Source organism: Homarus americanus, unplaced genomic scaffold, assembly GCF_018991925.1.
Source record: "Homarus americanus isolate GMGI-L3 unplaced genomic scaffold, GMGI_Hamer_2.0 scaffold16100, whole genome shotgun sequence".
NCBI lineage: Eukaryota > Metazoa > Arthropoda > Malacostraca > Decapoda > Nephropidae > Homarus > Homarus americanus.
Window position 1 is genome coordinate 228,977 of NW_024741886.1, and position 22,510 is coordinate 251,486.

General features: G+C 39.8%; 1 protein-coding gene across 1 annotated transcript in view; it reads right to left on the reverse strand.

The window, feature by feature from the left end:
* Positions 1 to 9,388, reverse strand: part of LOC121876053 — a 129,783-nt gene extending 120,395 nt beyond the window's left edge. The window contains exon 1 of the mRNA XM_042380934.1: positions 9,132 to 9,388. Within this exon, the coding sequence (XP_042236868.1) occupies positions 9,132 to 9,290 (159 nt within the window). The 5' untranslated portion in view covers positions 9,291 to 9,388. The remainder of the gene's footprint in view (positions 1 to 9,131) is intronic.
* Positions 9,389 to 22,510: the final 13,122 nt, after the last annotated feature.

Sequence of the window (22,510 nt, forward strand, 5' to 3'; positions counted from 1 at the left end):
CGTATATCTCAAAATTTTATAAGAAATTGTACTCATAAAATATAATATAGATTTCATCACCAAAGTGCACTACAACACAGGAGATCTTGCAGTCAGAGATTGAAAAAAAAAATTCAATACTAAATACTCTACTATTATCTTGGCTACAGTTACACAGGTAATAAACATAGACAGTTACACAGGTAATAAACATATACAGTTACACAGGTAATATACGTATACAGTTACACAGGTAATATACGTATACAGTTACACAGGTAATATACGTATACAGTACAGTTACAAAGGTAATAATATATAGTTAAACAGATAATATACATATCCAGGGTACAAGTCTTGATAGTCCTCAGGTCTATTTGTGTTTCAGTCTTGATAGGCCCCAGGTCTATTGTGCTTTAGTCTGATAGGCCCCAGGTCTATGGAGGCTTCAATCTTGATAGGCCCAAATCCTATTAGGTTTCGATCTAACGTAATGAAAGTTAGGAATAGGATTGCTATGAAAATTTGGGGTCTATTATATCTGGGGCCTGTTTGGACTGGGATAAATTTATAGACTGGGAGTAATTTGAATTATCATTCTTATTACAAATTTTTGAGTAAAATCAGGAGAATATGACCTGGGAAAGAAAGAATAACAAAGAAAACGAAGAAAGTAAAATAAAGAGGAAAAATAAGAAATATAAACTAAAGATCAACAAGAGGGACAATAAAAGGGAAACAAAAGAATGGCAAAGAGCGTAATCAACCCTTGTAAACATAAATGAAAAGACACACCAGGAAATACACTCATATTGCCCAGACGTGCAGCTCTCAAGGGGGAGTATTGTGACAGGGTGTTCTACTTGAGGACAACAGACACGAGACAATGCATTCAAAAGCAAGGCACTGATGCATGGTAATGGATAGGGCACTACCAGAGAGTGCCACTAGCTGTATGTGTGGGATTATTCTGTGTGTGTGGGGGGATATTGTATGTGTGTATGTGTATGTGTTATGCATATTTGTACTGGGGGAGAAATGACCCATGTATTTGTAAATGTAATGAGAGAATGGGTAGTTGTATATGTGTAGTGTGGGGTGGGGGATATGACTATATATTTTTAAATTCGTAGGCATAGTAAAATGGTTTTTTGTATATATGGGTAGATTACGTATTTATGCATGGACACAATGACTACGTATTAGTACATGTGTTGGTAGAATGAACAGTTGCATATGTGTGGGAAGATCACGTATTTGTACAAGTGTAGGCAAGCGGGACATTTATGAACGCACACAAAATATGTGGAAGCAATTTGTACAGTTGTCGAGATGAGTTATATTTCTGGACTTACAAGATCACACGTACCTCCCAGACGCCATCTTGCACACACAAGAAAAATGGGAGGGGGTGAGACAAGAACCCCAAGAACCCTCAGGAAGTACACGACATCATCAGGCTGAGGGAAGATCACCTATAACCTAATTTACTTAACCAAGTTAGTTTATCCGAGAACGTCGTAAGGGAGCGACCCAGACTACAGGAACTACCCATTGTATCATCTTCGTGGTGACAAAAAGAGGAGTGACGACCACGAGAAGTTTTGGGAGTGTATGAAAGCATGAGGTCTGGCCCGGGGATCATCCATCACAGACGTCGGGTGATAGAGGAAGAGAGCTTTGTGCGTGCTTCATGATTTGTGAGAGAGCTTATGGCGATCTGGACTGCTGCCGCCGCTCTGCAACCCAGCCAGTGAAGCCAACCAATATTGGCGACTTTCGAGTGTATCTTAAGAATGATGAAGCGTGTTATATGGACTAAAAATGAAGTATATATATATATATATATATATATAAATAATCGACAACCAACCCAAGCTATCCGAAGCTAATGAACCAACTTTCTTCTATCTCACAAACAGACACATGGTACCGGTATTTACAAATGGTACTTAAAACAAAATCTCGTGTCTGGTTCCGGGTCCAGTAATGGGCTTAGTTCAGACCAGTAGAGTCTGTGTAGGAAAACTTATCTGTCGTTAACATGCAACATGATGAGCAGGAACTGGTCACAAGTGTGTGGAGGACTCGACCCGGGCAAGGCAAATAATCTTTCAGTGAGTCAATCAGTAAGTTAATCAGAGCGATGTTAACAAATAAGGTTCTCCCTAAGAGACTTGAGCTATGTCACGAACAACAACATCAACATCATCATCATCATCATCATCATCAGGGTGTGGCGGCAAGATGTTGCCACATCACCATCACGAGCAAAATGTGTGTGGTGTCGCAACTTATTGCAGGAGGTTTAATTTCTGAAGGACTTGTTATTAAATGTATATGTAACTTATTGCACCGCGAGTTATCAGAATATGAAACAATGCACTACTCCGCAAAACAAAGAGTTCGTTGTATATCTATATTAATGAAACGACGTGTCTGTCTGTCTGTCTGTCGGTCTGTCGGTCTGTCTGTCTGTTCCAGCCATAACTCCGGGTGGTCTGGGCAAGAACCTAAAATCTTCCCCGACTGAGACACCATCACGGTGATTACGGGAGGTGGTTACCTGTGTCAGGAAAGGCAAGCCGTGACAGTCAAGTTTATATATACTGTATACTTAACCCGAGCGAAACCGGACAATTTTGCTCGCAATTAATACACGTATGATACTGTACATTACTCCTCCCTATTTCATCTTTTTGACCTCTATCGTTCATACAAGCCTTTTACACTGATCAACTGGTTTTCTCATCAGATACAGTTAATTCCTGGAAGAACAACAGCAGCAGCATCTCCTTAAAACCTTTGTAATAACATTTCCTGTCATCATTAATCTTCTCCTGTCATTCATTTATTGGTATCTTTGTTTACCTTCTGGGCTCCTGTTCACCTACTCTCCTTGATGAGCAATGACAACTCATTCCGCTATTCCTGTTGTTTATGTATGTATGTATGTATGTGTGTGTGTGTGTGTGTGTGTGTGTGTGTGTGTGTGTGTGTGTGTGTGTGTGTGCATCAGAATTACAGATCAACATTAACAAAGAAAACCACATAAAATAATGAAAGGGAAGAAGAAAGAAACTAAAAGGAAAGGAGAAGAATTGACGAAAAAAAAGAAGAAAAAGCGAGCAAGAAAGAGAGAAAGGAGAAGAAGGGAAGAAGAATGAAGAAGAAAAAGGGGAAAGAAGGTGAGAATAAAATCAGAAGGAAGAAAAAAGAAGAAAAAAGAACAAGAGTGGAGAAGAGTTTTGTTTTGGGATGAGGGACACCAAAGTCAAGAATTCCTGCAGGTGAGACGGAGGCCCCTGGGAAATTAGGACAGGAATCATCAACAGGTGTGTGTGTGTGTGTGTGTGTGTGTGTGTGTGTGTGTGTGTGTGGTTTATATTATTTGATACCCAGATTTTTTATAGTTGAGGTATATTTTAATAATTCCTACTAGGTAATTAAACTGAAGTGTAGTGTTATTCAGTATGTTATCTTTACTAATTTCAATAAAGTTACACAATGAATCACCTTTGACATTAGTTCCTGAAATATTACGTGTTCAATAGCATATAGTATTAATTAACATCTGTGTATTTGAAGGTTTTATCAAGGTGTATTAAACTAATTAGTTGATACCTGTTTGGGTGAATGTAATAATGCATGTCAGGTAAAGGGGATTTTGGGAGGTGTTTTGTTGATGTTTGCAGCAGAACTCTGAAGATTAGAGGGGAATCGTTTCTAATGTCGATATGCATGTGTGTTAGGGTAAATTTTGGAGAGACAGACAGAGAGACAGGAAGATAGACAAAAGGAAAGACAGAGAGGTGGACAGAGAAAGAGAGAAAGAGAGGCAGACAGATTGAAACAGATAGATAAGATAAAAGGAATGACAGGGAGACAGACTTAAACATAGAGAGAGAGTGAGAGAGAGAGAGAGAGAGAGAGAGAGAGAGAGAGAGAGAGAGTAAAAAATTAGCGTACTCTTACCTGCTTTAAGTTAAAATTATCTTTCTTTCTCACGTCTTAAAAAACGCGACGAAATAAAAAAAAATGGCTGAAATAATTTGTGTGTTTATGTGTTGTGTTATTGTGAGGGAAAAGATTATTAAGAGACACCAAGGAGAGTTGTGTCTCTTATTACCTCCTGGGTGTGTTATTTGGAGAAGGCAAACAGACAGACAGACAGGACAGACAGACAGACAGGACAGGCAGACAGACAGACAGACAGGAAGTAATGTCACTCGCTGATCAAACAAGGTCCGAGGTTCTGGGTAAGAGAAAATTAGAAAGAAGGTGAAAAAGGGAGAGAGACAAACAGAGAGATGTGTCGAACTCTGATTAAACGGGGACTCGGGTGAGAGAGAGAGAGAGAGAGAGAGAGAGAGAGAGAGAGAGAGATGAAAAATACCCTGATGAGGATGACACTGTACAGACCATGTTGTATCGGTAATGGCGTGAGATTATATGATATAGTGACAAAATCTCGTAAAAATAGTTCCATTGGGTAAAAATGCTCTCTCTCTCTCTCTCCATCTCCCATTGCCTCACACCTGAGTCCATCGTTTGATGTCCAATCAAGAGTCTCTCACGTATCACTGAGTTGGTTAAAATCTTTTGCTAATATCTGACGGCTTCCAGTCGCGTTAATTCCGGTCCTCACCGTCACCGGCGCCTTGATGACGGCACGATATATGACGATACGTGGAGATTCATGAAGATACATAAGGATGAATGGAAAATTTATTCATCTAATGTGTTTTAATATACTGTAGATCAATGTTGCCTGGAGATCTGTGTGTGCGTGTGTGTGTGTGTGTGTGTGTGTGTGTGTGTGTGTGTGTGTGTGTGTGTGTGTGTGTGTAAGGTGATGATAGTACACACTCATCTGGATCATACTATTATTATTATGATTATCTTCATTTCTATATTAATCAGTATTGTTATTTACGTATCACCGAGCACACCGCCATTCCTTCTAATTACCCGAAACGATTATTTACCCAAGAATCATTATATATTAACTATGGTTCAGGAGGCCTTCTGGTCCTTAAGGTCGTGTCTTTAATTGTTACCTGGAGACTGTCAACCTCCCTCTAAGCTGGTAGCCTGTTCTTCCCTTTACAAGAGCACTGGACGTTTCCTCTGAAGGCTTCACTTAACACACACACACACACACACACACACACACACACACACACACACACACACACACACACACACACACACATTCCACTGTGGGTAGCCAAGATAGGTTGTTGCTGCCGGATAATCTACTTTGTCCTGATGAGTGTCTAGTATGGTTTTAACCTACCCTGACAGCGTTTCCGGAACAAGGGTTACCTAAGTTTAATTTGCAGCAGCTGTGTTTGCTTCAGGGCTTATGTGTGAGCCTAGAAATAATAATAATAATAATAATAATAATAATAATAATAATAATAATAATAATAATAATAATAATAATAATAATAATAATAATAATAATAATAATGATAATGATAATAATAATAATAATAATAATAATAATAATAATAATAATAATAATAATAATAATAATAATAATAATAATAATAATAATAATAATAATAATAATAATGCAGTTACTTCTACTACTGTATGTATGTATGTATGTATGTATGTATGTATGTATGTATGTATGTATGTCCCTTCTCCCTCTATAACTATACATCTGTCATGCGCTTTTGGGATAATGACGCAGATTAAGTCGTAAAACACAGTGGACTGTTTTGTTAAAGGGGGAATAATTTTTAGTCAGTCTGTCTTTCTCAAAACACGAAGTAAGTTGTCTCATGTATATTATAATTGACTCTAATGTATTTCGATATATATTTTGCTATTTTGAACACAAGACAATTTTATCTAGTTTATATTAATAGGTTAAGTTAGGTTAAGATATGAGAAGTAAAGATGGTAAGATAAGGTTTATTTAAATAAGGTTAGACTAATACTGAGGTTAGGTTAGGTTAGTTCATTATTTATAGTTTTTGTCATCATTATCTCCTCTTAACACAGCACGGGGAAATTTTCAGAAAAAAATATAAATAACAAAACCATTACGACTTCACAATTTCATACATAAACATCAATGGTACGTAAATCTCTCTCTCTCTCTCTCTCTCTCTCTCTCTCTCTCTCTCTCTCTCTCTCTCTCTCTCTCTCTCTCTCTCTCTCTCTCTCTCTCTCTCTCATATTCTCATATCAGACAGCAGTGTAAATATGCAAAGTGCATTTTACATAAGCCGTGTACTTAGCACCATGCAATTAACTTTTACAAACCACACCTCATGTAAATATTAACTGAGGCGGGGAGAACACTGACGTATCACCGACGTTCGTAAATGTTAAAGTATCATTTTATTCACATCATCGCGTTATCGGTCTGCCACACACGCTGTCAAACGCGGGATCTGGCAGTAGAATTGAGCAATGGTATGATATAGAGGCTTTGTGTGTGTGTGTGTGTGTGTGTTTGTGTGTGTGTGTGTGTATGTGTATGTGTGTGTGTGTGTGTGTGTAAAGATAAGGGAAACGTTTTTCACATATGTATTCGTAATGGTCCTTAGAGTAAACCGTACTAGATGAAGAAACGTGTTAATTAATTACGCTGTTTATATACTGAAAACGACAGAGCTCTTTCGTCATCTGTTGATAAATGGTGTTGCATAGGAGAACGTTACTCTTCTGTTTATTCGAGTTAAATGTTTACATGACACAGGAGAATAAACGTTTGTCACTTGTTTATTCATGTTGGTGTCAATATCACAGAGACCCAAGAACGTTTTTCATTTGTTTACACGGGACTGTACCTAAAATGGTAAAGATATATCTCCCTTTTATACAGTGGAGAAAAAAATAGTTTTCATCGCAAAATATCCGATGAAGAAGTTAGCGGAAAAATATGTAGTAATTTGATGCTGCCTTGTCACTTGTGATACCCAAAACACTGTCCATGGTGAAGTGCTCGCTGGCTGGTGTCAATTTCCAAAAGCCATGTTTGTTTTTTACGGATCTCAAGTACAGTTGACACTTGAAATACTGCAGTAACAGTATCGTTTTATGCGTTCATCCTGTGCCTCCTGAAGTATTTTACTTCGGACTTCAGACAGAGTGAGACGAGAATAACTAGTATTTTCTACAGGTATCGAGCGTGTGAGTGCAGTTTTCCAGCCAACAGTTGTTTATTGACTTTAACTAATTTATCTACTGATTCAGATGCACGACCCTCACAGTCATATGTTTACTGATACACACTACCATATTGTCTCTATCTTTCTGCTCTCTTTAGCGTTATCTGGGATCAAGCGCTTATCTCTTTACTTCAGATAAAGAGGCGGGATTCTATTATCAGGATTTAACTTATACGGATCCAGAGGGCGATGTTCCTACCCAAGTCACCAAGGGCGGAGTGAGGAGGAGATGAGGGTCAGCACTTTGTGTAATTGTCGACAACGAAACTAAAATAAAAGAAAGAGCTACAACGTTCATACTTCTCATATGCATTCTTCGTGAGAGTAACCAGAACTAGTATGTTTCTGAGGCCAGAGGGTCAAAGTTCAAGGCCACAAATGCCCCAAAGCAGTGTGAATTGCCCACGTGTTCGACAATAGTTAAGAGTTCTCGATGGTAGTAATGTGTTATAGTTATATGTTATAGTTTTGTTGGTGTTCCTGTGGGTGGGTGGGGTGGGTGGAGGCAGTGTGGATGGTGTTGACGATGTGAAATGAATTCCGAACGAAGCAAAGCAAGTCCATGATACCTTACTCTCCAGGACAAAACACCCTGAAACTAGCGATCGAAAGTACACATCAGCGTCACATGATGATACCAAGTCGCATCATGACGCTAATTCATCGCTCGAATCGTTGGTGTGCTGTGACGATCATGCGATGAGTGTGACGGGTTGCAGCCACTGATGAGGCCATATCGGTCGACCCACACGTTTATGGACGCGAGGATACACCTGTATTTATGACCCATCGTAAATATGAATGGCAGGCGACTGACGCTCGTTCACACACACACACACACACACACACACACACACACACACACACACACACACACACACACACACACACACACACACACACACACACACACATACACACACACCTGAGCGGATGCAAGGTAAAAGGCTGTATATGTACTTACTCGTGAGAGCTTCCTTGCCCGGCTCAGCCAATACATACACAATTTTCAATATTCTCTGCCACTTTAGGGGATCACTGTGTTATATATCCAAGCTGGGTTACCGGGTGTCTTTGTGTTATATATAGGGTATATATATCCAAGGTACACTCGAACTTTACCCTTCTGCACTCAAGCAAGACACAAACTTCTAACGGGATATGTCACTCTATCAAAGTTATGACCTCAACTTTGACCTTTTCACGTGTCTAAATATACAAATATCATCATTCGACACACACACACACACACACACACACACACACACACACACACACACACACACAGATCGAAGCTAATATCCTTCATCATTGCTTCTCGTAATAAAACTGACCTGAGACACATTTATAACCCTCGACTCCTTGATCAAATTTCGACAGAGAATTCGCTTCTTTTTGTGAGTTTCCGCTAATTCGTGCATACCGACCGACTGCTTCACGAGAGGCATTTGTGATTTTATGGTAACCGTTTTGGAGTAGTGAAGGAGGAAGGGCAGGTGGAAGTGGAGGACATAAGTGGTGGAGGGGAAAAGGGGTTAAAGAGGAAAGGGGGGGTGGAGGAGGAGGAAGGAGAGGTTAGAAAGGAGAAGGAAAGTAATTCGGAAGGATAAGTAGAAGAAGAAGACGGATTAATTAGATTGGGAGAGGTGGTTGAGGAGGATAAGTGAGAGAGGTAGGAGACGAAGGAGAAGGGGAAAAGATGAGAGTATCTTACTAAGGACTGAGACAAGTGTTCAGATAAAATGGAGTACCAAAACAACTGAGACGACACAGAGACACGAACAAGAAGATAGACAGACAGGTGCACAATATAATACAAATCTTCTGCAAATAAAAGATAAAGTAACACGAGTAAACTTTACCGTTGAGTACAGATACATGCCCCCCCCTCCCCCCCAAAAAACCCCGATAAAAATACAGACCAAAACAATCACTCCTCCAGACACACAAGATACTCACCACCTGGTTCTTGAAGAGGCCCTTTACGGAGAACACAGCATGCGGGTGTTCAGAGCTGGGGATGTACTGGTAGAACTGGGAGTTGTCTTTGTACCACTTGAGGGAGTACAGAGTAGCATGTTGTTGCACCACATAGTCACACTCCAGGGTCACGTTCATCCCCAGAGCCACATAACGGGGCACAGTGAACCGCTGGACCTGGACCCAGGGGCCACGTACCGCGAAGCTGGAAGGAGCATGGTCTAGCTCTGCCCAGCACACTGTAGGGAGAGAAAATGGGAGTTAAGAAATGTGTTGTGGTGATGAAAAATCGAGATTAAAAGGTCTCTTACACAGTGATAATGGGTGAAATATTATTGTGATCGTTGCAGCCAACTCTCAGCCCCCCCCCACCCCCAGCCCCCACCCAAAAAAAAATGCAGTTTAACTTTTCTATTTTTGTCCAACATTTTTCTTTGACATTTGATAATTATTACTGGAGGGTTGACCTTCACCAATGACCTCTGACCTCGATTTATGCTTGAAGTTGTTGAAAATAGCCCTGTGCCTATCGTAAGGGCTACACCAACCAGCTTTGATGTTTGATAACAATTGAATCAGAATTGCGGCCGCTCGAGTGTGAAAAGACAAATTGACAAACAGAGACAGAAATAGTGACAAATAGACTTATAAACAAACAAACCGAATCGATCAATAATAGTAACAGTACCATAACAAATTCTTAAATAGTTGATCTAAAAACCTTCTGTGAGGAAATATATTTTTGACTCTTAAAACACAGGAGATAAACTTAGGTTAACGAACACGAGTAAATTCTCATGTACATTTCTCCTTAATGTTTGGAATTATCATTTAAGAGGATCACTGTATGTTAAGAGCTTTTGATGTACTGTTGTAAGTCGGTCATACGTATGAATTTATGTTCTGTGCATATATACATAGGTACAGTATATATATATATATATATATATATATATATATATATATATATATATATATATATATATATATATATATGAGTGTGTATACATTTATCACTGTTATGCTGCAAAAGGGGAATGGATGACTTTCACTCACATTCACTGGACGATGTTGAAACGGAAACATGAAAAATATTCCAGATATTTAATTTCAAGCACTAATAATTTTTTGGTTCTTTGTTAACGTCACCCATGTAAGAACACACACACACACACACACACACACACACACAGTTCAATGTTTTAGTTAGGTATAGTGAAGAAAAAGACCATTACATCAATTCTTCGTTTTAATGATGCTCACTGAACCATTTTTTTCGGGGGCTTTGTCTTTATACATCTATATTTGAAGACCGTGTATTATGTAGCCGAGATTATGTTCCCTTAAGAAAACAAACGTAACTCAAATCAACACAAACGCAAACTTGCCTTAAGCGAGTAAACTGTGGGTGAAAATAAACCTGAGAGAGAGACAATAAGGAGGAAGGATAGAGCAAGGGAGTGTGTGGGTGAGAGGGGTGTTAGTGTGGAGGTGTGTGTAGGTGAGAGGGGTGTTAGTGTGGAAGTGTGTGTGGGTGAGAGGGGTGTTAGTGTGGAAGTGTGTGTAGGTGAGAGGGGTGTTAGTGTGGAAGTGTGTGTGGGTGAGAGGGGTGTTACTGTGGAAGTGTGTGTAGGTGAGAGGGGTGTTAGTATGGATGAATATGTGGTTGGGATGGTTTTAGTATGGAGCAATATGTTCTGTTGACTTCACGGACGCAACACAACATAACAATACTCGAATTATTTCCACCGTCTTAACGACAATGCCTCGGATTATAGGAAAAACAAAATATATCCGATATTCTTTATCACTGACGATATTTCCACCTCCTTTATGTCATTTTGTCCAATAAGTATTTTTATCTCTCGGTCACTTACACAAAGAGGAAGATTCAATATCAAGGCGGAAGTGGTGGTAGTGGTGTGTGTGTGTGTGTGTGTGTGTGTGTGTGTGTGTGTGTGGTAGGTAGACGAACACCGCCACCATATCCCACCACTACCTTGATCTGGTGAGGGCCGTCGTGTCAGAGATTATTAAAGTTGACGTGTTGGCTTTCTGATCCACCCCGCCGGTCACGCCTTGCCTGCAGGGGAGGAACAAGAACCACGCCAGGGAGATTGAACAACCACGTCAGAGAGAGAGTTATAAGAAAGATTCCAGGCAAACAAAAAGAACATGGTCAGGAAGACACATCATCAGGACAGGGAGGCAGGATTATATAAAACAACAAGTCCCTTGTGACGGTGAAGAGCAGTGAAGTGTTTTGGGTGACATTTAGATAAAGAGGAGTATAATATAAATAAATAAATATATATATATATATATATATATATATATATATATATATATATATATATATATATATATATATATATATATATATATATATATATATATATATATATATATATATATAACTAATTTGTTTCGTTTACGACATTTCACCGGAAGGCTCGGCAGTTGTTGCGTGCAACCCAGCTATTTACTAACAACACTGTCAGCTGCACAACAAAGCCCTATCGCAGATCCTAGCTCGCGTCAGCGTCCATCGTATGTACTGTAGAACAAATGTACATACAAGTATGACGGTGTTATTTATGTCGACAGGAAACATAATCATGAAAGCATTGGAGAGAATGTTTCTAGAAACTAAGAAATGAAAAAGCAAGGCGAAACTTCTCAGAATGAGTTGCCCAGAAAAGCAGAGAGCTGTTGACACAGCTGTACAGCGCGAGGCATAAGTGTCGTAGACGGCCCGGAGGAGGACTTAAGTGGGGGAGGTGACAGTGGTGTGTTAGAGTATAAACACTGGCTGGGAGAAGGAGCAACAAGGTGCAAAACGAGTGGACTTCTACAAATAGAATAAGCGCAACCGAGGCACACGGATATACGGTTAGGGGGAGATTGAGGGATTGGTGGGAATGTTATGAACTGAATGTTGAAAGATATATGTAGATTACTGAGATAAACATACGGATTGAGAGAGAGAGAGAGAGAGATTGATTGAAAACAAACAAACAAAAAAACATAACAGACTAAGAAGAAAAACTACCTCACTTCACTTCTCATTCCAAGAATTCAAAGCAAAAAACAAAAAATCCTCCCAAACTACACCCGAACCCAAAAGGCTGAGGACATGACGAGGGGACAGGGTTAGAAGACAAACCCTCTGTGGACTCGAACATCAACCATCCTGACCAAACTCACTCCAGAAGCCATGAATAAATAAATAGTTTTTCACTGACCCACGAAAATCGGTCCGAGCGATTCGAATACACCGGAACATTTACACGAGCAAAAACGAAAGATTGGATTCGCTCTCAGAGATCTTTGTTGATGCGCTTTTGTCGTATTTGGTCAGAGAAGAATATTTTCCTCCGACTTCGTGTAGACGTTTGTGTGGTGAGGTTTCTCTTGAACGGACTTGTATATATGGCTGTTTCTCGTATGGCACTTAAAACAAAATACTATTACCGAGATATTAAACGCTTTTAATAAGGGTTATGCTTACCTAACCTAACCTAGCACCCAAACCGAACTTAACCTAACATATCTAGATAGATGGTTAGATAGACAGATAGATAGATAGATAGATAGATAGATAGATAGATAGATAGATAGATAGATAGATACCCCTGCCACCCTTTACCCTCCCCCACCTGTAACACTCATTAGCAAATGAGTCGAGTGTTTTGGGTGATACACACACACACACACACACACACACACGCGCGCGCGAACCTCCTCCAGCCACTCACTATGTTCGTGTTTGTCAGTAGTCGCTGAGCACAAACACACAGTGTCCAGTCAGCCGCAGTCAACAGTCACTGAGTCAGCAAGGAATTTCACCGAAGAGAGAGATTATTTTGACGGTCTATCGGATGTGACGTAATTCTAGCTTAAGTGGAGGAATCTTCCCTCAATATAAAGAGATTCTAAGTAATAAAAATTGATCTTACCGTATGTGAATTAATCCTACCTCATTCACTGCTACGGGATGTGATCTTGTGGGGGTAAACCAACAATGGAGTGTTTATACCGTAGCCCGTCAGATTAACATAGTTTCATATATTTGGTCTGTAGAGCCAGCGAACACACACACACACACACACACACACACACACACACACACACACACACACACACACACACACACACACACACACACACACACACACACACACACACACACACACACGAAATGTATACTGTACAAATCTCATTAGTGCAAACGGTGGCACTGAATGGCCATAGAATCCAATGTAATTAAGGGAAGAGAGATAAATAGCTATATACGTAGTAAATTTATAGATAGACAAACAAATATATGTATAGAATTGTGCATAAGTAAATAGATATATGTACACTTGTATATAGCGAGATAGGCAAATATAAATAGAGGGTCAGATAGATGGATAAATACAGAGAAAAAATATAATAAATGAAATATATAATTAGAAGACTGGATAGATAAGCATATATATTGAGAGATATTGTAAAAGATATAAACAGAGAGAGACAGAGAGAGACAGAGGGAGACAGAGGGAGACAGAGAGACCTTGTTAACAATACAGGAGTCACTGGTGGAATGGCAGACTCTCCATACTACATTGATAGGTTGGTGTGTACCTGCTGTTGGTGGTCGTCACACACACACACACACTATTATAGATATGCAGGTGATACATACCTGTGTGTGACGCGAGGATACCTGAATGTGTTGGAACTTTTGTCTCTTTTTCTCTTTTCTCTCTCTCTCTCTTTGTTTTTCCATCTCCCTCTCTCTCTCTCTCTCTCTTTAATTTATTTATTTGTTCTTTGTGTGTGTGTGTGTGTGTGTGTGTGTGTGTGTGTGTGTGTGTCTAAGATTCTCAAGTTAACACGTACACGAGATTGACCCACTACCTTACATCACCTGCCAAACGCCCAGTACCTTACCCAGTCGGACGCAATAATAACTAATAATAACACGTCTAATTACCCAGAATAATTACATCCGCATGTAAACTAAAATAAATTGTGTTTTACTACTGGTAATTGTAGCTAGTTTGGATTATAAAATGAGATGTTGATGGCAATTACCGAAATTACTGGAGACTCTGCCTTAGTGTATATGAAAGTGAAGTGTTTTGTGTCGTGGAACAGCAAGTGATATGCGTCAAGGGGGCTTGCTACCTCCCCTTCTCTTAAAATTCTTGTGAGTTCTACAGGAAGTATTCTTATGTCGATCAGAAGTAAATGTCTATTGTATGGCAAATATCAGTGTGTGTGTGTGTGAGAGAGAGAGAGAGAGAGAGAGAGAGAGAGAGAGAGAGAGAGAGAGAGAGAGATAGAGCATAATGTCACATAAACACCAGGGCACTAAGGTATTATATCAATATCTATATCACATCTCTGATAAATATACTGAAACTATCTATAATAATCATACGTCTTTTCGTCTTCATGGTGAGAACTACCAACAGAATCAACTGTTCTCGATGTCACTATCTTTTATTCAACACATGTAAATAAATAACATCATTCAAGAGAGGAGACCAAAAAATAAACTCCTTTAAATGTACATAGATACTGTAGCATTATTTACCTGAAGACAATATCACAAGGTTTCGTAATTCTCAAGAAATCACTGAAGGTTGAATGTACAGACTTTGTAAATATTGATATATAATTTTGTTTATGTTTGTTTTTATGGTGTGTTTACGTCTGGTGTTGGTTATGAAACAGTTTTTCTTGATGGCTGTAATAAGGGATCCTGGGTAAAGACGCTTCTACCTTGTGTAACCCAATCTAAATTGTTACGTCTATTTGAGTTCAGGGTTTTGTATTCTGTTGTGTTTTTCGTTCTAGAACTTCAGGGTTACTTAGAGATTAGAGTGAGTTAGGTTAGGTTAGGTTTGGTTAAATTGGCGTTAGGTTAGGTTAGGGTAGGTTATATTAGGCTAGGTTAGGTTAGGTTTGGTTAAATTGGCGTTAGGTTAGGTTAGGGTAGGTTATATTAGGCTAGGTCAGGTTAAGCTACGTTCGTGTTAAGGTGAAATAAATCATTATGTCTTATATTCAATATGATCTCACCTTTATTCTTCTAGATTTTCAGTAAAACTAATTATTTTTATATTAATGTTTCAAATCCTCTGGGAGTTATCTTATCTTCTTTATACCTTGAGTTTATTTTACTCATTCATTATTCTCTTTTCTCTTTGTTTTTTCGTTCTTCATATTTTCACATTTGTCAGCTTTTGAGTTAACAGGTAAATCTATTCTTGTATAACTACCTTAAGACACACACTGATAACATTCTTGTACCCAAACCCTAACTTTCACTGACGTTCTTTTTATCACCTGTTTCATCGTCTCAAATAGTCATGAAACAACACTAACCACGACACTTCAAGTACGTGTAAATACTTTCACAAATTACTCATAGGTAAATAAAAAAAACCCTTCCATTTACCTGAGGAGGTTTTCCCTTGTACACCTGGCCAATTAGCGGGGACAGTCTTCATTTATTATACATAATTGAGATCCTGCCCCATTTACACATACAATTAAGATTCTAGTTGAAGATTAGTTTAATTGGTATAATACACCCAGTTTATACATATAATTAAGGTCAATTACGAGGTACTTGTGGTAGAGAGTAAGTTTGGGGATATCAGGGTTTGTCGTCCTGTTATTCCGGTTGTCGAGGAGATGAAGAGTTGGTGGTTTAAAAAAAATGTTTGCTATTTTGTTTGGGTTAGTTAGTGTCTAGCAGAAGAGGAAGGAGGAGGAGAAGGAGGAAGAAGATGAGGAGGGGGAGGAGAAGTAGACGTTGGGGGAGGATGAGGAGGGAGAGAAGATAGCGGGGAGGTACGGAGGGTTGAAGGGGTGGGGGGAGGGAACGGGGAGGGAAACAGAGTCAACACAACCACCATGCCTGAATTAACATTTTTCTACGCCTTCACACTGAACCTCCACACGCCCACACTCCCACACGCCCACACGCCCACACAATTACCTCTTTTACACAGCTGAGTTAATCTCTTTACCGCACTTACGTAACAGAAGCCCAAACGCTATAGGATTTATACGTCTGTGGCCTACGCATTCCAATACAACGGGCTAGTTAAAGGTTCTATTCTTTTGACTGGACTATTAACTCGTTCGTAAACTCTTGGTAATTTAGGATCAAGACTGATGCCATGCCTCGCACTCCCTAGATGGCCTGTGACCTCACTGACCTTACTGACCTTGCTGACCTTATGACGCCAAGTGAGGTGGGATGGAAAGGACAAGAGAGATACAAAGAAACGGAGAGAGAGAGAGAGAGAGAGAGAGAGAGAGAGAGAGAGAGAGAGAGAGAGAGAGAGAGAGAGAGAGAGAGAGAGAGAGAGAGAGAGAGAGAGAGAGAGAGACAGACAGACAGATATATCCCATCATCTCTCAGTTGAAAAGGATAAACCACTGCCTTTTGAAACTTTACTCTGCCACTACCCACTACATCGTCAACATGTTTTACGAGGTGTGCACAAAGACCCAGCAGTGACTGAGGGCCAGAGTAACTCACACTGTCAGCAGCATAATAGGAAGCTCATGAGTCCATATAATTTGATGGATGATAAGTCTAAAGTGAACGAGAGTATCTGGAGGGTGTATACGAAGGCTCTCCTCATCCTCATCCTCTTTCAGATAATGGCTTCATCCTCTCTACTTCAGATTTCCCTTAACTACAAGTTCCCTCCCTCCACTACAAGCCTCCTTCCTTCCATTACAAGTCTCCCTCCCTCCACCATAAGCCTCCTTCCCTCCACTACAAGCCTCCTTCCTTCTACTACAAGCCTCCTTCCTTCCACTACACACCTCCTTCCCTCCACTGCACTCCTTTGATACACCCCTACCAGCTGTCTCCCTCCCTCTTACAAGTAACAAAAGAAAAAAAAGTCACTTCTATCATCTAACAACATTTGAGCCACTTTTTTTTATTCTCTATGTTGTCCCAAAAGGCCAAAAAAATCCTCGTGATAAATGATCACCAAAAGACCTTTTTTTCACCTTTTGTGTTTCATAAGCAGATATTTTTTTATTGGAAAGTTATAACCTAGTGAAGTGAACACGTTGTTATTCTTTCGGTAGTTTTTGTTTTTCTTTTATATGATTTTTTTCTTAGCTGTTTTGGATGTTATCACCTACGGAAAATGATGTAATTTTGATGTGAGAATGTGTCGATTTCTATCCTCTCTCTCTCTCTCTCTCTCTCTCTTATACCTCACCACGGAAGGGAATACACACTAAAATTATCACAACCTGAGACATAAGAGCTGACAGGGACGGCTTAACCTCACCTACCTGACATATTGTTGACATAAATTTCCCCTAAAGAGAGAAGAAATAATTAATAGGTTGGTAGCATCGTCAGCTCATACGTATAGTGGAATTAAACGATGAAAGACGTCACTGTAAGGTCATTAAGTTGTATCTAAAGTAACAATCAGTTTAACTCCTGCCAAATATTTTTTTCATAAGACGTACTAAAAAACGTAGACGTAAAATAAAAAAAAAATTAAAATTAGACGATGGATAAACAACAAGAGGTAATTAGAGCAACTATCGAGTATTCATAATTGGTAATTGAAAATCCTGATTATCTTTTTAATTAACTTTATAAGTATCATTACTAATATTGCCACTATCAAGACTCTTATTATTATATTATTATTATTATTATTATTATTATTATTATTATTATTATTATTATTATTATTATTATTATTATTATTATTATTATTATTATTATTATTATTATTATTATTATTATTATTGTTGTTGTTATTATCACTATTCTTATCGATATTACAACCCCATTATCCTCTATGTCTTTCGTTACTATGGGTTGCAAGGAGGGAGGGAGGTTTGTGTTGGAGGGAGGAAGAGTTGAGTTGGAGGGAGGAAGGAGCTGAATTGGAGTAAGGAAAGGTTTTGGTGGAGTGGGTTGTGTTGGATGAGAAGGAAGAGTTAAGTTGGAGGGAAGAAGGGTTGTGTTAGAGGGTTGGACATTTTTACTGTGAAGGAAGGGGGGCGCATGAGAAGCTGAGAGGGAGTCATGCTACGGAGGAGAGCAACACGACACAGTCAATTTTTGCTATCCAAACATCACCTGTTAAAAAGGATGATTTTTCCAGGGACTCAAATTCTTGCAAAAAATCGTCGTAGGAGAAGGAGGGGGAGAGTAGGAGAGAAGAGGGGAAGAGTAGGAGAGAAGAGGGGGAAGAGTAGGAGAGAAGAGGGGGAAGAGGCGTTTGAGGGTGACTAGAGAGAGAGAAGGATGAAATGGAATTAATGAAGCGGAAGAAAAAGAAGAGGGAAATGAGGAGGGGCAAGAGGGAAAAGAAGATTAGGAGACACAGGAAAGGGAAGAGGAAGAAGGTTAAGGACAGATAAGTGGAGGAGGAGGAGGAGGAAGAAGAAGATAGCACAAATAAGACGAAAAGGAAGAAGAAGAAAAAAAATGGGGAGGAGAAGGAGGAGGGGGCAGGGGGAGGGAGAGGACGAGGAGGAAGGGATATTTCAGAAGGTGTGGGCCTCTTGTGTTATGACATGAACGACGCCACTTTGCAAAGCGTTATGGCCTGGGTTTATGGCCCTGGATCATATGAGGGAGGAGAAAGAGAAAGAGGAGGAGGAATAAGAGGAGAAGGAGGAGGGGAGGGGGGGTGGGGGGAGGGGGTGAGGGCGGGGTGAGGGCGGGGTGAGGGCGAGGTGGTCACTTGGGGGGTCTGGTCTTTTATAGCACATTGCGTGCCTTTTACTCCTGTACGGTAACGCTCACTACTTGTGTTCATCTCTGCCCCCACCATTGACCCTCACTCTAGGCCCTTATTATATCCCCTTACCGCAGGCCCTTACCATAGGCACTTATTATATGCCCTTACCACAGGCACTTACCACAGGCCCTTATCATAAGCCCTTATTATATCCCCTTACCATAGGCCCTTACCATAAGCTCTTATTATATGCACATACCACAGTCCCTTACTACAGGACCTTATTATATGCTCTTACCACAGGCCCTTACCGCAGGCCCTTACCATAGGCCCTTATTATATGCCCTTACCACAGGCCCTTACCATAAGCCCTTATCATAGGCACTTATCACAGGGCCTTACCATAGGCCTTCACCCACTGGCCAAAACGATGCCGTGTGGAAGATAGAGTAAACTTTTAGGATTGTGGTGTTTCCCATCTTTGCATCGTCTGTGTGTTTGTGTATCCGCCTTTCTTCTCTCTCTCTCCATTTCTGTCTGTCTGTCTGTCACACACACACACCTCGCCGGATAATCATACCAGCTACTCAATAATAAAACAAAAAACAAAAACAACATAATTCCTACCATTTTCAATTGACACAATAGAATCGATATGCAAATGAAGGTGTTCAATGACACAACTAATGCCTAAAGTTTCTAATCGTAGGTTCGTGAAATTTGGCGGAAACGAACAGAATCTGGTTAACTTTTAATAATATGCAAATATGCTCGTAGCGCTGAAAATTTAAACTTTGAATTACTTGATAATTAACCTAGGTGTCGGAACCCCTCCTCCTCCTCCACCCCCCCTCCTCCTCCTCTTCTTCCTCCTTCCTCTTCTTCCTCCTTCCTCTTCTCCTCGTCTTCTACCCTATCCTCCTTTTTTTATTCCCGTTTATCCTCTTCCCTTTCCACCCTCTCTTTCTTTTCGGCAGTGTCATCTTCTTCGTTCTCTTTCTACCCTGCCCCTAGTGTTCCTCCTCCTCCTCCTCCTCTCAAGAGTACAGAGATGCACTCTTAACCTTGATTGCCGTTGTTGTTAAGTTTTGGATAATTAGAAATGGGATGGAATGATTCATTTATGGCACATGTGTTTTTTACGTGTGTGTGTGTTTGTGTGTGTGTGTGTGTGTGTGGGAGGAAGGAAGGAAGGAAGGAAGGATGGGAGGAAGGGTGGCTGGAGAAGGAGGAAAGTGTGAACGATATTACGGAAACCACGTTTATGATATATCACCATATGGGAATAGCTTCATCTGTATTACATGAACTATAGAAAGTATAGTCAGTTATGTTATGTTATGTTATGTTATGTTACGTTATGTTATGTTATGCTATGCTATGCTATGCTATGCTATGCTATGCTATGCTATTATATTCTATTCTATGTTATGTTATGTTATGTTATGTTATGTTATGTTATGTTATGTTATGTTATGTTATGTTATGCTATGCTATGCTATGTTATGTTATGTTATGTTATGCTATGCTATGCTATGCTATGCTATGCTATGCTATTATATTCTATTCTATGTTATGTTATGTTATGTTATGTTAAGTTCAAACCCATTATGTTCATGTTAAGGCATCACTTTTACGATACTGTCACAGTGAGAAAATTACTGTATTTGTAGTTTGTATCTAAACCTCTTTCTCTTAACGACGTTCCCGCAGAGGTTCGCTGAATCTGAATGTGATACTCTCCTAGTACACCTGGGGATTACACTATATATATGTGGTGTATCCAGCAACACAAAACACCCCAAAGGACTTGTACACCTGAGACACAAGACACCTGGAGAATCAGTACACCTGGGAACTATATACCTTGGGTGTATTTGCCTACACAAGACACCCGGAGAACCAGTACTCATGGGAACTATATACCTTGGGTGTATCTGCCAACACAAGACACCTGGAGAACCAGTACACCTGGGAACTATATACCTTGGGTGTATCTGCCAACACAAGACACCCGAAGAACCAGTACTCATGGGAACTATACCTTGGGTGTATCCGGGAACGCAAGACACCCGGAGAACCTGCCTGGATTCAACAATACACTCAGGTAAACCATTGCTACATCGTACCTACTTTCTGGTGCGTTACACAGAGCACAAAACTTGACAGGAGGGATGTTATGCCCCAATTTCCAGTCGTGTGTGGTCCCGGCGTGTATTTCCCCAGCGCCGGCCCCCAGCCTCAAACACATTACACGCTCGCTAGAATTCTATATCACCAGGCGCCATGGCAAAGGAGAATTGGAAGCGAGATTTCCTGCTGTTTCATTTTTATGGCAGGGACGAGACCTCTAGACAAAACACCACCTCCCGTCTGTTGTTATTGTCGACGACGATGTCATTTTTGGGGAGGAGCGCATTGTGAGGCACCTTATTCTCTTGTTATTGTTCTGATATTGTTTTTTGTTATTTTTTTGTTTACGAAAGATGCGTCATCATGAAACTCCGAAAATGAGAGAAAGAGAGAGTGAGAATTACCTTATTTGTCTCGTGGGGGAAGATCACAATCACATATAATATATTCATATACATGGAAGAGGTCATGGAAATGCATAGTGGTAGAAGAGGTACACACACACACACACACACACACACACACACACACACACACATATATAATGATCCTCGGGTAACAGTATGTGTTTATGTGTAAGTTTATGTATGTGTGTGTGCCTGTGTGTGTGTTTGTATGTGTGTGTGTGTGTGTGTGTGTGTGTGTGTGTGTGTGTGTGTGTGTGTGTGTGTGTGTGTGTGTGGATGTGTTTTACAAAATATTTAAACACATAACCGTATCTAAGAGAAGGTGAGAGGTCCAGCATACTCACAGCGCTGGGAACATATACCATATATCATCATGATTTACACCCAGTAATATATCTGGTTAAATGGGGTGGAAAATAAGCAAAGCCATTAACTAATCATGGATTTTTTTTTATGGTGTTACTTAGAAATAATATTATAAAAGAAATAAAACATTATATTTGTGATTTATTTCCTCTATCTCTAATATATCATAAAAAATGTATGTACAGTTACGGATATAATTCTCTGGACGCGTGGCAGTATCTGGAATGTAAATACTTGGGAGGGGGGGGGATGGAATTAGAACGTATTTTCATAGATTTTTCTTTATTTTGACCTTTAGAGAGTAGTGTTAACTTTTTTTTTACCATTTTGTTGTGTGTTTATACGTGATGAAAAAAGGAGAGTTACTAAATATAAATCAATTCTATATATAACACAGAAGTAGACGCCAGAAATTGAAGCAAAAAAAAAAATTTTTCAAGGAATTTTGTTCTCAAATGTACAGATTATGTAACGTAAACAAACAGCCTTAAGTTGGAAGATGATTAAATTTAGGAGGTGTTGGATACAAGAGGTACAGTACAGTGCAGGGCGTTGGCTGTGAAGAAACATACTATCACCTCTATTGCCCTTACTTCAACCTCTCCTAAGTCCTTCTCCCTGTACCTTAACTCCCTAGAACTTCACCTACCGGAACACACACACACACACACACACACACACACACACCCTCGTATTATGTCCGTCAAGG